This window comes from Ixodes scapularis, unplaced genomic scaffold (genome assembly GCF_016920785.2).
Source record: "Ixodes scapularis isolate PalLabHiFi unplaced genomic scaffold, ASM1692078v2 PGA_scaffold4__175_contigs__length_147842914, whole genome shotgun sequence".
Classification (NCBI taxonomy): domain Eukaryota; kingdom Metazoa; phylum Arthropoda; class Arachnida; order Ixodida; family Ixodidae; genus Ixodes; species Ixodes scapularis.
The window spans coordinates 122,494,403-122,510,050 of NW_024609879.1; the positions used below are offsets into that span (position 1 = coordinate 122,494,403).

Here is a 15,648-nt window from a genome sequence, read left to right on the forward strand (position 1 = left end):
ATCGCAAGAAAAAAAATATAAGTATAGCTACGCTACCAAACTGAGAATATGGAAATCGTTTGAGAGATGCGTACATTGCCTAAGTTATTTACTCCAATATAATAGCGATGTCCACTAGATAGTAATTGTAAGTTTTTTTTTTAACACGAAATATTTGCTGATTTATGTTTGAAATTTGAAGACATATTCTCACTACTTTGACCTCAGGTGATTACTGTTTGTATGTGTGCATGTATGAATGTGGGGTTTAAGGGGGGGGGGGGGTGGATGAAATGTTACAGGTGAAGTCAGGATGCTCACCTCTCAAATAAACTTCAGAAGAAAGTCCAGTACATTCTACCTGTGTTGAGTCTTATGCACTTCCCCTGTTCATTCTTAAAAGTTAACGCAGTGTTGATTCATAAATACTGTGCCCACTTGACTAGGTATGTGTGTGTGTGTGTGTGTGTGTGTGTTCGCAAGAAAAATGGCAGCCCACTTACCAGTCGACCCTAATGACAAAAGCTGACGACATTAAATTAATTTTATTTCTTGCTCTTTTTCAGTGTCCATACAAGGACGGAAAGAGGCACTCGGTGGAGCCACGTCTCAAAAGTTTATAGGTTTTATGTTGGTCGTAGAATCTCAAGACCAGAATAGGATTACGCAAGACGTCGGAAACTTTCAGGTAAGTACGCCGACCGCAGGAACGCGTTCTGCTCGAGGCTCTATTTGTAATGCATTGGACACAAATTTCGTATTGAAAGTATATTTAAAAAAAAAAAAATGTGTTTTGTTCAATGAATGTATCAGAACTTGTATGAATTATGTATTGCGTATGTATGTTTTAATGCGAAAGCAGTAACTGGTCCCATGGAGCATAGCCGGCGTCGTCTGTAACCGTCTGTATCAGAAAAACGGCACATACAAGCGAAGTTCCCATTGGCTGCGACGCGTCATATCGGATGTTTCGTCACGGGAGCCGGCCCGGCGCTCAAGGTCAAAGCGGACGCGTCTCAGCAATAAAACACAAAGAAAAGCAGAGGAACGCAGGTGCATCGTCATGGAAGCCGTGGAGCCGGCGGGTGCGCCGCGCATGCGCAGTGGGGCAGCGTGATGTCACCGCCGGCGTGCCGTGTGAAAAAAGAAAACGTCGCGTGCTGGCTGTAGGAATGTGCTGCGTGTAAAAATGCTTTCGCATTCCTACACGTAGCATGGCCTCAACGTAAATTCACTTTCCTTATTTAGTGGTAAAAATAATGTCACGACTTCGTGTCATATGACGGATACTCAAATTCAGTTTCCCCGCTAAATTTATCGTAAATTTGACGTCACGTGGCCTGAACACCAATCCAGTTTCCCCGCTACATTTAGCGGGGAAGACGTCACATGACCATGTCACGTGACCTATAGACGAATTCAGTTTCCCCGCTAAATTTCGCGGGAAAAATGACGTCACATGGCTCTATGTCACGTAACCTACACAGAAATATAGTTTTCCGTTAAATTTAGCAATAAAATTGGCACGTGATCTGTCGCGGCTCTTTCGGATTATTTCTGCAGCTGTTCGCTTAATTAGACAAGAACATAGTTGGTTCTGCCCGAATTGTGCTTTTTACAGCGGAGCTGTTAAGGGCTAGTTTCCCCAGTTTCGTGTCCGTGGACAAATAAATCTCGACAAAACCCTCTGGACAGTTACCGCCATCTATAAGCGACGGCGGCGACCAGACAACCGGCTTGCCGGTTGTCTGGATGTCGCTGTCGCTCATAGATGGCGGCGCATAGTACAGCTCCGCCGCTCTTCTTTCATCACCAGAGTGGAAAGGCTGAAAGTTTTTCTTCTTAAGCATAAGCATATTTCTACCCTTCTCATGTGTCATAAAGATGGAAATAAGAGGGGGCGACGTACCAACTCAAGACAGCCAAACGATAAAATCCCAAGAGGAAAGTAGACGTCGCGGTCAGTGGGAATGCCCCCAAGGGTGCCCAAGCTCGCCCTATTCGGTGAACAAGTCGTCTGCTTCATGCGGAGGAGTTAAGATGACGTCAGAACGCCGAGCTCTATTTGACTTTTATTGAGAGGATGGTGGCTAGACCTCAAGGCTAGATGCCTTAAGGTCTACCCACTATTTTTTTTTCAATCAGCCAATCAGAGCTTGGCATTCTGACATCGTCGGAACCCCTGTGCAAGGAGCAGACGAACTTGCGCTCCGGCAAGAAGCAGACGAACATGCGCTCCGCATAGCGTCCAAGGGCGCCCAAGTCCCTCCAATGGTGTCCTTTGGTTTTGTTTGTTTTTGGCAATCGTTGGGGGCGTGTGCCTCTAAACCGGAAGTTTCCCCCGGTTTTACTTCTGGTGGCCTGATGTCACCTCCAGAAGCTTCCTACCTCCATGTCATGTGTCGAGCTCCCTCAGTAAAAAACAGCAATTGGCTGTCCCGTATGCTTTGGGAGAAAGTCGAGCTCTGGATATTTTTTAAAGCACGGTTAAATGTATTTTTTATGTATAGATATTAGCACTGAACTTATTCTATAAGTAGAATTTGAAGAGGAGTATATTTTCCCGTGCAATTTGCACTACTGTTGAGACCTATTATAACGAATTCGGTTATAATGAAATAGCGACTACAGCGAAGCGATCACGATTTCCCATTCCCTTTTTGCACTTTGTTATAATCGAAGTCGGGTATAACGAAATAGCGGATATAGCGAAGTGACTTCCGATTCCCATCGATTTCGTTATAACCGGTCTCGACAGTCTAACCAGGTATGAAGAAACTCATTGAATGTCACAACATTGAATGTATATAAACAAAATACATTGTGGGAAAATTGAAAAATAATTTTAAAAAAAGAAGAAAAAAACCTTGCCAGCAATAAAGAGAACAATATAATCTTACTTGTTTTCAAGTGTTTTTTTACTTCTAATTGTCACAGGCGTCCACAACATCAGTTCCTGTTTTGACGATATTGGGCTTAGGTGGACGTCGGGTCATAGATACACTCTGACTTTCGCTTTTCTCTTTTCATTCATGTCCTTAAACTTTCGCATTTTGTCCAAACTGTTAGTGTCACATTCTCACTAAGTTTGAGGTACCTCAAACTTTGTGATGCGGAGTTTATTTACGCGGGTCGAAAAACACTACTCTTTCTTCACTGAAACACATGGTATGCTTTTTACATCATGGTAGCAGTTGGCTTTGTAACAATTCCGATCATTAGTAGCAGCATAAATTCTAACTAAAATGTTCAGGCTGAATCAATGTAACTAGAAATAATGGTAAAATTGGGTACTTGATTTATACTGGAAGAACATGGTAGTTTATTTTTCTTTGTTTTTCTAAGGTGTCTAGTTTTTACGCCGGCTCAATTGGGCAAGTAGCTTGTCCGGCATTATGTGTGATTTGTCGATTCTAAGTGAAATTTGAAAGCAAGTGAGCGAGTACAATGTTTAATTCGAAGGATTACACCAGCGCGAAGCGATCACCATCTATGGCGTGGCTTCTGCAACGTGTGCAGTGTAGTGTCCTGCCAGGAGTAGTTTCGCTTTACATCGTTTTACCTTGTGTCAGAGCATAGTAATAAACTATAACCATAGAAACACAGAGGCACATACTAAAAGTGCAAGATCATGCGGCATTCATTGCATTTGATTGGCTTAACGAAACGTAACACACGCACACAATGATGACGGGTTCCTTGACTTTCCTTTTGTCACAGCTTGATTACCCCATCAGCTCGCGGCGTCGGTTGCGCTCAAACTTAAAATGAAACAAACAAAAAAAAGTACACCGTAAAAAGAGTTCGTGAGTTCACTTTCCCGCAGAGCACGGAGATATCTAATCACGGCGAACAACAGAAGGATTCCAGCCAATGACGAAGCTTAGAATACGATTAGATCTGAAACGCGCAATGAGCGCTGGGAGATTCAGCAAGTGGAAGTGTTCAGTGTCCCTATTGTCACATCGCATGTTTAAAGCTTTAAAAGACCTCCACGGGCCTTTCCTGATTTTGGTGGTCCGGCCGCACGACGTCGCGTTGTACGTTACTATACATGGTGCCATCTGATGTCGATTCTCCCGCTAAATTTAGCGGGAAATCAACGTCACAGTTTCAAGTCGTGGCGTCACACGACACCGTGATATCACGTGATGTCGTTCTACCGGTTAGATTTAGCAGAAAAAACTGATGTCGCGTGATCTGAGGTCACTCAACGTGACCTGCCCTCACATGACATCGGGTCACGTGACATCGATTTCCCGCAAATATTTACCGGAGAAATCATCGTGGGTTTAGGGTAACCTGACATCACGGTGTTATGCGACGTCAGTATCTCGTGACACCATGCGTCACGTGACGTGACGTCACTAGTGCCCCGCTAAAATCAGCATGGAGGGATATTCACTAGACGCGGATAAAAAGTGCAGCCCTCGTCAGAAACTCCATCATGTGCTATTGCAAGTTCATTGCATTCAACAAAGTGTAAAGGTCCGGCGATTTTTTCTTGTATGGCCATATTTTGATTTTTGTCGTTCACTGGAATCCATCCACTTCACCGTGATTGACTGCCTCCGTCTTCGGCAGGGAAGCGAACTCACAAACGTTTTGAGTGTATCCGGAGCGCAAGTTCGTCTGCTTTTTTTGCAGGGGTCGTGGTGACGTCAGAACGCCGAGCTCTGATTGGTTCTGACCTAAAGAATAGTGGATAGACCTCAAGGCAACTAGCATTGAGGTCTACCTACTATCCTTCAATCACAGCCAATCAGAGCTCGGCCTTTTGGCGTCACCACAGCCCCTGCACAAAAAGCAGACGAACTTGCGTTCCGTATAGTTTGTGAACCTCGAGGGAGTGACGGACGCGGTGGGACTGACACCTGTTTTTTCCTTCTTTTTCTCGCTGTTTCTTCTAGTTATTCGGGGATGCCTTGTCTAAATTTTCAGAAGACTGTCCGCACGCGGTGGTGCAAACGTCGCTCGTGCACAAGGCCGAAGTCAGCGTGCTATGGGTGGCGCCACCTGCCGGGTCCGGATGTGTCGTTTTCAAGTATGTCACTTCCGGAATGTTAGCGGAGCACTTCAAAATCAACGTAAAATGTGCATCGAACCCTATGCCAGATGCTGTCGCACCTAAACCTACCTATATATTGATTATTATGTAATTATGTTCGATCATACATGTCTGCTTTTGTTAAGCTGTTCCACTCTATAATATTGAATACCTTTAGGAAACAATAAATAAGTAAATGTAGTCAAATTTATATCGACTCAATGTACTGCATTCAGAGTCATGTAGTCGTGTGCTATCAACTCGGTACCCTTTAGGTCACGCCCTATATATTTTGAACGAAAGAAGAATGTTTTATAGTGTAAATGATCCGCATAACTTAACGCATAACAAACAATTGTTTTTATTAAAATGGCCGTGTGCACCAGTCAGACGGTTTCAATGATAGTGTCAACGACTGATAACATATCCTATTGGACCAGACATGTTTGAAAGGCAGCTATCGTGCGACGTTTTAGATGCATAACACAGATATGTGTACTAATTAAACTACAAATACAATCTCTTGGAATTAACGAAAATCAAATTGCAAAAAGTCAAATATGTATAAATAGGCAGTCCTTTCTGCTGCAGGGTGTAAATAAGCTAATTTGATTTGACACCTCAAATATTTCTTGAAGTCATATCGAATTAAGAACTATTCATCATTGGCTAGCGTACTTTACTGGCCTAGCTTTCGATGAGTGCGAAAAGTTGAACATTCTCTGTGTATTCTTTTTTTTTTTTACAGAGCCACTGTAGTTGAAAACCGCGACTCCTGGTATATGGACGAAGGAGAGTTAACGAAGGAGCTGTGCCAGGAAGGTAAGGTAAAGTTGGACGCCTGTTCCTTTCCTCCGACGCCCGTTTCGACAAGGTGCGATTAGGACAAAGAACAAACTCTCACAGTTACTACTGCATTGGCCTCTGTACACTTGGGGCTTATACCTCATTCAAACGAGCAGAAAGGTTCCCTTTATACTTCGTCTCACCTTAGCATGGACTAACCGCGAATGCTGAGCTAGCGCGAGCGGCTAGCCTTGCCTGCCTTGACTGGAGCACTCGCTGCACGAGCGCTCGTGCGGCCGCGGAGGCTTCCCCCCATTCAAAGCAACTATCTCTCGCTTTTAGAACGCGCGGCTAACAATAGAGAGTTTTAGTAGATCGTTCCGATACCTCCGATAGCCCCGATAACGATACTATGCATGCGCAAGGGAGGCGGTGGCGGAGTATCGGGATATCGTTATCGGAGTCATGGAAACGATCTACTAAAACTCTCCAATAGTCCATACTAACGTGAGACAAAGTATAGCTAAGAGACCTGGTCAGCGGTGAATCAGTTCGCGATTCTCCGCGCGTGTCACGTGCTCGGTATCCAAGAGCACGAGCTGACTCGCTGATTGCAAAGGGACCCACGTCTTTATGCCAGCCGCCGTTACGGTGACAGCTTTATAGACAAGCGCGCCGTCTACAAACAAGTCCGTTTTTGCAGAAACCAGACATCGTGTGAGGTGAAGCGTCTGCGCATTGGTAGCTCCACCAGAGCGGCACGACGTCATAGTCTTGTTTACGATGGTGTTGGTCGCACTGTAGCAAGGCCATAAGGCAGAGAGTCAGCAGCGGAGTGCGGAGGTTAGTCTTACGTCATAGCTCGCGCAACCAATAGCGTAGCGCCGCGTGGAGCCTATCTTCACGCGGGACTAAGCGGTGCGCTTGCATGCCCCCCTCTCCCCTTTTTCCGCTGCGTAGGAACGAGGACTGCGTTGTGGGGTTGGAACCGCGTATTAGTAGAGTAAGCTGGTTGGCGCGGAGGCATTTCGAGGTCTCATTGTATGCGCGGCGACCTTTCAGAGAAAATTAATCAATGAAGCCGAAGTTAAGGATCGTGGATAAAGAAGATACGGTTTTTACGTGTGAGATTGCATGTCGTTCCTATAGAAAATTCTGTTCGTCAAAAACCCAATCAACTGATGGTGCAGCTTATTACTTACCTTTGACCAAATGTCTAAAGCATACGATCTTTTTTTTTTTAATGATTGTGTAAGAACACTGCTTTGTAGGACACCCAGTTGTATGAAACTCCTCTTTAAACTCCTCACTATTAAGCTCTTGGTAGCTGTATAAGCTTTCCGAAACTTTTATGACTTACTGTCCCACGATGCACTAAGAGCACAAATCATAGGTCTTCCTTTAATCAGGTCATCCCCATGACATCAACTGCCCTTCTTATTGGTGCCAAACGATCAAAAAAAGACAGCTCATTGGCTATCTAAGCGTATCGTGGTGCAGCACACACTCTCGGAAGGCTATGTGCACGCAGCCTAGCAATCAGCTAACACCTTCTAGAGGCCTGCGCGCCCGCTCCGTGACGTCACTGTAGCTAGGCCAGCGAGCGGAAAACCGACGGTTGACTGAGCGCTGGGCCTTGTTGTGCCGACGCGCTGGCGGGAGGCCGCCTGTAGCTTCGATTGGAAATACTGTACGAATGTGTCTCAAACGTGCGTGACGACGACGTAATTAATCGAGCTACAGCTATTATCATCAGAAGTCCATAAAAATATTCGGACTTTTAGGCTTTACTATTAAGTTACGACGACTGAAAATACTTATGGTGAATAATAGCGACTACATTCTTTCCACGACCATTTATCTTGATAACCTTTATAAACCAAAACCACCGCATGCTCTGCAATCACATATATTTTAATTTAAACGCATATTTTTGACGTCCAAGCTTGCCACACAACTAGAAAATATGGGAAATAGTATTTTTTGCCTAGCGCCTTGCAGGTGGTTTCCCTGAAAGGTAAAATAAAACTAACAGCACGCTCTCAACCTCCCACCACAAGTTCAACGGGCACTTTTTTTAAATTTAAGAATTTGCAAGAAATTAAGTGACGGCCCGCTATTCAAGATATAACTTGTTTTATTTAGAAAGGAAGTAGCTTTAAAAGAGTGAAACAAGCAAATGCGATACGAAAGGTGACTGATCGACTACGTGCCAGGAAGTTATCATCTAATAATTGAACTTAACAAAATGTATAGCTCGTCTCATTAGACAACTTTTTTTTAATCCGTCTTGGGATTTAGTATGTCGGTCTAGAGATCTCGTGGTTCCTTCACAGTTTTTACAACAATGCTAACGTTTTGTTAACACAGACAGTCGCTTTCTGGCTGGAGCAAACCTTCCAACCTGCGTAAGGCAGCATTTCTCCCCTTACAAGTATTTTTGACAAGAAAGTTAGTTGACGAGAAGACGAATAGATGAAGCGCCGCATGAGGTGTGTGGTCGCTTGCGCAAGTGTCCAACTTTTCTAACTCCGGCAGCGTAGTTTGTACCAAGTCCCTGGCAATTCTTTGACCACGTAACCACAAACACTCAGCGATGTGCTGAAGCGACATAAGCTTTTTCACAACAACTTCAGCGGGCGTCACCACGCAGACGACCAGTAGTGTTAAAGGGAGAAGTTCTCTTCGATTTAAAACATCTGTCAGATGATGAATCACTCACTCCATCGTTAGGAAATGTCGTCTCCAAAACTAAATATTATCTGCAGTATTCACACTTGAGTGTCTTCACAGCCACAGACGAGAAGTATCACCCTACGTACGTCAAAATATGGGTCTTATACGAAAGAGCCGCTAACGCACAGTCGGTGATGTCAAATGCAAAAAGCAATAGCATAAAACAAAATACTGAGACTGGCACGCTAAAAGTAGCATATATTTAAGAACACTTTGGATGTAATAACTCATTCTAAAAATGCCTCTATGCCTCCTCGAGACTACAGAAAAAAGCGGAGTTGTTTATTATACTATCATTCTACCGGACAAAATGGCAATTCGGAAGTGCAACATAACAAGGAACAAACAAAAAGCTACCAAACCCATATACCTTCGAAGAGCTCGTAACTTGTGAGTGGACTTTCTGTTCTGCAGCATAATTTCCCGGACACCAAGGCACATGACACTTATAAGGCATTGATCGTCCCATCTGCACACACCAAAATATTAGAGGTTATGGCTGCCGAAGGACCCAATGAATACGCAGGGATCTTGTCTCCGCATTTCCAACGCTTTCTACGATGCCCATGCAAGATTGCGCAGCTAAAGTTTGACTTTGCCTTGCTGGTGAAACCTCTGCAATTTGATACAATCCCGCCGTCCCGTTGAGTATCTTTTTATTCAGTCGGTAAAAGGCTATAACACACTTTTACTTCCATCTTTGACGCTCAGACCAAACGCATCGGGGATAACGGCGCACAAAATAAAAAAAAAATATATATATATATTTTATTGGGTTTGCCGTGCGGGCTATCGCGAGTGCTCCGTCAACATGCATCTTCGCAGACGCTCGGCGGCGAAAATCCTCTGCTGGCTCTCCTCGCTTGGCCTGCACTGCGTTTCACTTAAAGTCGAGACGCAGCCAACGGTGTATACGAGCTAATGGGACCGGTCAGACAGACTAAAGAAATTGCACCGTCATGGTGTTCGTCGTATTTTTGTACGTGTTGTATCATCGCTGAACCAATCAACCATAAACAGAAAACGTCCCAGCGACTCGCGTTTTTGAAGCTGTTTTTGATCGGTTCCCATGACATCGTAGCGTCGGCTGCTTCTAGACTTGAGCTGAGGCGAATTACAGAAGGGACGTTGACGACGTAACAAAACGAAGCGATCGCATGCCTTAGTTTCTGTAGAAGGTGTTGAAAAGAGCCTCCTTGCCGAACGGTGTGGACCGTGTTCGCAGAGCAGGAGAACGACGACGAGCAACCAGAAGTACTTGACGAGTGTTGCGCCTGCGACGAGGCCAAGTACGAGATGACCTTCGAGGGACTATGGTCCAGATACACGCATCCCAAGGGATTTCCCGACAGTGAGTATCCTCCGTGGCACCTCATACGCCGCGTTCGTCTTTGCAAACGAATGTATACCCAGTGCGCTTTAGATAACCAAAAGCCGTAGTGTTGAACTTTCGGCGTCGACTAAACAGTGCGCAAGCTTTTGTCTTCTAGGTGGTGTTGGATCAATCAGTGGAAGCACGAGCGCGTCTCTGCCACGCGTTGGCCTTCTTTAGGACGCGTAGAAAATGCAGCATTCAAGGCTCCGTTATCAAAGAGGGGTTGATCGAGTTCACCTTGGGTACCAGTTTTCCAAACCAGACCCTTCTCCCACCCAACCCCCCCCCCCCTTTTTTTTTTCAGAAAAAAAGATAAAAAGAAAACGCGGACGGTGGCATCTTTTAGCAAGAACACTTACTGAGCGAATCAGAGCAATCCGCCAAAGAAAGTCTGCGAACTGAGCGAATCACTGCAATCTACCCAAAGAAAGTCAGCGAATGACAAAGTCGGAAAAAAGCATTTTATAGGAAAACAAAAATTTCAATCTACGTTTGAGAGCCTGGGCTTGACATTTCGCATCTGCTCACGTCATGTTTGAATGTCTGAGAGCAGACTGCATTTTTCGTTGAAACGGTTTGTCGGCCTATTCATCCGCCGAGCTCCTTGCATATGTTGCCATTGGCTCGACGAGTGCTTCGCGGGAATAGAGACGCGCATGTATATTTGTTGAACGTTACTCGTAAAAAATCCATTTATTTATCTGCTAGACATCGAGATTTATTTTACCAGCGACTAAGATTTGCATTTCGTAACATTCGAATGCTTGTCCATTCACCTTCACCACGTGTCACATCGCATATCACACGAGCAAAAAATGACGCTCGCTAAAAAAAAAAAACAAAAAAAAAAACTTTGTTTTTTTACTTTGGTGAAGGAGGAAGACCAGCGAAGCTGTACTAAGGTGGGAATGAAGTAATGGCCGGCCGCAAGTCGGCAAGCCATAGTGGAAATGCTCGAAAGGTTTCCGCCATCTACGAGACGACCGACTTACCGGGTTGTCGGGTTGGTTGCCGCCGTCACTCATAGATGGCGGTAGCTGTCCGGAGTTTTGTGTCGACGTTTATTTGCTGGCGGACGCGATCCTGGGGAAACAAGCCTTTAACAGCTCCGCTGTAAAAAACAAAACACAGGCTATTGCGCCTTCATTGCATTTGCCGAGAATGTTTGATTTTTAAATGCGGTATTTCGTGTTTCTCATTTTCCAGACGAGTGGTTGACCCACTTCTCGGACATAATCGGCGCGTCCCACGCGGCCGACTTCAAGATGTGGGAGTACGAGGGGTTCGCCTCCGAGGGCGTCAAAAGTGTCGCCGAACATGGTGCCACCAAGAAACTCGAGTCCGAACTCAAGGCAGAGGTGAGACGGCCATCGAAACTTCCCAAGTTTACATAAGACACGGTAGAGACCACCGTATGGGCTATCCGTCACAGTAGTAACAACAATTGAGCCGTTTTAGTGCTTGAAATCATGATATTCAGTTATCTGAAGCTTCATTTGCAATCTCTGGAAACGTTGTTTTTTTTTTCTTTTTTTGTACTAAAGAAATGTTTAAAACATCTGCGACAGAAACCGCATTTAAAGCTTAAAGGGTCCCACTTTTATCGTAATTATCACGAATTGCTTCCGCTCTACACTAAACGCGCCAGAATGGCGGAATAAAAAAAAATCACATAATAATCGGGAAATATCGTGCGGATGTTTTAAGCGTTGCTTGTTTAGTGGCTTTTTGGCGCGTTATAACATTCCATAAATTGTTGCATTATGCGGAGGCATGTGCGATGATAGTGACACAGAATAATGCTCTGTCTTTTTATTGGGATAACAGTATACAATAAACAAACCTGCGCGCACTTCATTTGAAAAACATTTTTGTATAGACCCATGCATGCAAAGCCACTTGAAGTGACTTGTTTCTGCACTTTGCAATCCTTTAAAATGTTCTTCTATCTTTCTTTCTTTTTTTCGAGCTACCTGTTGCATTTAGGTAAAAGCAGAAATTGCGAGTTTTAAAAGTAATTAATTCATTTGTCTTCTTACCAATGGCCGTGGCTAGAAATTTCCCTGCTCGCTTTTTTTGCATCACGTTAAAACTCATAGGGTTGTATCCATGTCGCAAAATGTCTAGGTAGTGTGTACTTGAGTGAAAACAGTGATTTGAAGACGAGAGAAACCTCTAGAGTGAGCGAATAACAAAAAACTTATCTTGATTTATTTTATGATACTTATAAACTCACGTGTGTTTTCAAAACCCGATAACACAATGAAAGCCGTTTACAACTCCCTGTAACGCCGAATTAGAGCGCAGCTCTTGGGGAGGAGGAGGGAAGGGTATTAGGGGGGTGGGTCAAGTGACCTCGGGTGGCCGGGGGGGGGGTCACGTGATTTTGGGGGGTCAAGTGACCTTGTGGGAGTCACGTGACCTTGGGGCGTCGCGTGACGTCGGGGGGTACGTGACCGGGGGGGGGGTCATGTGACGATGCCGATGACGTCATCAGTGACGATCTGGTGTGGATACCGATGACGTCATCAGTGACGTCACTGATGACGTCATCAGTGACGTCACTGATGACGTCATCAGTGATGATGACGATGCGGATGCCGGTGACGTCATCAGTGACGTCACTGATGGCGTCATCAGTGATGATGACGATGACGATGCGGATGCCGGTGACATCATCAGTGACGTCACTCATGATGTCATCAGTAATGCTGACGATGACAATGCGGATGCCGGTGACGTCATTAGTGACGTCACTGATGACGTCATCAGCGACAATGACGTCAGCGGGTAGGTCACGTGACCTCGGGAGGTATTCCCAGGTCACGTGACCCCGGGGGGGTCACGTGACCATCGTGAGGGTAACCCTAGTAACCCTTGTGAGGGCAACTCTCGTGACCCTCGTGAGGGTAACTCTCGTGACCCTCGTGAGGGTAACTCTCGTGACCCTCGTGAGGGTTACTCTCATAACCCTCGTGAGGGTAACTCTCATAACTCTCGTGACCCTCGTGAAGGTAACCCTTTTGAGGGTAACCAACCCTCGTGAGGGTAACCCTCGTGAGGGTAACCCTCGTGAGGGTAACCCTCGTAACCCTCACGAGGGTTACGAGGGTTACTCGCGGATACGCCGACGGCGACGGCGACGCCGCTCAAGCGGGGAATGGGCGCCTAAGGGCTGCGCTCTAAAAGTGTTTATAGGGTATGAGTGCTACGCTTTTGAGTTTCTAAACCATGTCTTTCCTTCGTTTATTTTATTTGAAGAAACTGCTGATTGCATCTCGGGAGTCACAGCAGGGTGATAAAGCATTCAAATACAAAACGTCAACATACAAAAAGTAGCTTAGAAAACACAACGCAAAAACAAATGCACTTGCAGAACGAAATTAGAGTCCGAGACATTTCTGTAGAATGATTGACCTACAGACATTACTGTATTTACTCGAGTAATAGCCGCACTATTTATGAACAAGGCCCTTGTGTCTACTTTCCCGCAGAGCACATATACAGCCAATCATCACGTTGCACATAAATAACATAGCAAATAACTAGATCAAGAACACGATTCTCCATACAAATGCAATCTTCACAGATGGTTTGCACGAAGACGTTATCTCTGTCCTGTAAACACCTTGAATCATGCTGTCGATAGCGGTAATTAGCAGTCCGCGTGCTCCGCGGAAAAGCGAACCCTCAGGTTTTCTTCATAAACAGTGCAGCTGTTAATCGAGTAAATACGGTATATATCCTTTAAAGGAATACAGTAGGAGTGGCACGCTACGAAAATCCCCTTAATTATATTAAAGAGCTAGAGACGGCAGCTATACCAACACTCGATGCATCGTGATGAACACTCATTCGCGTTATATCAATAATTTACTAAAAAAAATAGTTTTAACGACTGTGTTTACAAACATAGTGTCAATAATGTGTGTCAATAGTGTGCATGCGATGAGAAAAAAAAGATTCACATAAGTTTCGCGAAGAAATCGTGATTCTTATAAGTTATCTCTTCATTGATAGTAAACGCAGTCGAAATAAGTTGTTTAGGAAACTCGGGTAGCCTACACTCACAGACAATTCAAAAAACGCGGGGCGGGGCGAGTGTGTTCTAATGGGATTGCGACATTAGCTGATAAAAGTCGCCAGAGAACAAGTCACAAAACGAGGAGTGTGAAAGAATAGGCAAAACCCCGCGTTTCTTAAGCTATCAATAACCTCAATGTGTACGGACTTTTTTTTTCTTCAAATAATGTTTATTTTTACAAAATTTCTTATATTTTCCGCCAGTCTGGTAAGATCCGGACCATCATCAAGGCCCGTGGCCTGTGGTACCCAAACGTGAACGGCAAGACGTTCGCCGTGTTCCGGTTGGACAAGAAGCACCACGTGATGTCGGTGCTCTCCATGCTGGGCCCCAGTCCGGACTGGATTGTCGGCGTGAGCTCGCTCGAGCTGTGCCTCAAGAACTGCTCTTGGATCACCGAGAAGACCATGAACTTGTACCCGTGGGACGCTGGCACCAGCGAGGGCGTCACCTACGTCATCGTGAGTGCACGCCGCAGCCGTACGCTGTCCGAATGAGGATCAGCCTTCGCCGCCGTCATGACTATACATAGTTGAAGAGGGAGCACAACAAATCGTACCGCTGTAAAACCAGCCGGGCAAATCGGCAACCTGAACATATAAAGCTGAAACTTTCACCAGATGTTCATTTAGGTAGCGGATTTTATCTCAAGGAATTTCGAGGGGTAGTTTCCTTTCTATAACAAATGAGGCCTACACACGTGCCGGGGTCACCGGCGCACGTGTTTGCAAACGACGGAATTAGGTATGGTCGTAACTAGTAGCGCCATCTCCAAATGGGCTCAGTTGGCAGACGAACGAACTTTGTTGTCTGCTATAGTCACGCACAGCCTATCCTATCACTCAGCGGTCTACGAGAATGCGGCGTTAGCCGATAAGAACGTCGAAGAACGAATCATGAAGCAAGAAGCCTTCACTTCTGATACCCCCGATAACGATACGTGATAACATGCGATACATGCGCAAATGCAGCGCCGGAGTACCCGGTATCTTTATCGGAGTAATCGGAGCGCTCTATTAAAGCTCTCTATAAAACCTTTCAGCCTTTCCACTCTGGTGAAGAAAGAAGACTAGCGAAGCTGTACTATGGTGGTGATGAAGCAATGGCCGGCCGCAAGTCGGCAAGCCAGAGTGGAAAGGCTCGAAAGGTTGCCGCCGTCGCTCATAGATGGCGGTAGCTGTCCAGAGTTTTGTGTCATCATTTGTTTGCTGACGGACACGATCTTGGGGAAACTAGCCTTTAACAGCTCCTCTGTAAAAAGGCATATCACCTCTCTCATGAAACCCAGGGTTATAACATATTCCGAGTTGATAAAACCTCCAACACCCAGCGCCCTTCAATGTTGCCAACGGGACACGTCCCACACTCCCTTGTGCCCCTAGGGTCAGCGCGAGGCCACGTCCCCACAGCAGCGGATCCAGAAGATCACGTCCAGCAACCCGCACCACACGGACTCTCCGTTCTATGACCCGACCGGAGCCCCCATGAAGCCCGTGGCGAGGCTGACGGTCACGCGGCAGCGCATCTACGAGAAGTCGTGCGACGAGGAGGTCGAGCCCAACACTCCGCCCCCGCTCGAGACGCCCGTGCCCGTGGACCAGAGGCGTGAGTACTGAGGCTTCGTAACACTGTACACGCATT

General features: G+C 45.7%; 1 protein-coding gene across 2 annotated transcripts in view; it reads left to right on the top strand.

The window, feature by feature from the left end:
• The window catches only part of LOC8051674 (spondin-1), a 167,935-nt gene that overhangs the window by 116,948 nt on the left and 35,339 nt on the right, over positions 1 to 15,648 (top strand). The window contains exons 2-8 of one of the 2 annotated variants that reach the window (XM_029980891.4): positions 546 to 667; positions 4,890 to 5,023; positions 5,775 to 5,848; positions 9,774 to 9,899; positions 11,130 to 11,281; positions 14,211 to 14,468; positions 15,390 to 15,612. In XM_029980891.4, coding sequence (XP_029836751.2) covers positions 546 to 667; positions 4,890 to 5,023; positions 5,775 to 5,848; positions 9,774 to 9,899; positions 11,130 to 11,281; positions 14,211 to 14,468; positions 15,390 to 15,612 — 1,089 coding nt within the window. Of the gene's footprint in view, positions 1 to 545; positions 668 to 4,889; positions 5,024 to 5,774; positions 5,854 to 9,773; positions 9,900 to 11,129; positions 11,282 to 14,210; positions 14,469 to 15,389; positions 15,613 to 15,648 lie in introns of both variants that reach the window. The other variant, XM_029980892.4, reaches the window with a different exon arrangement.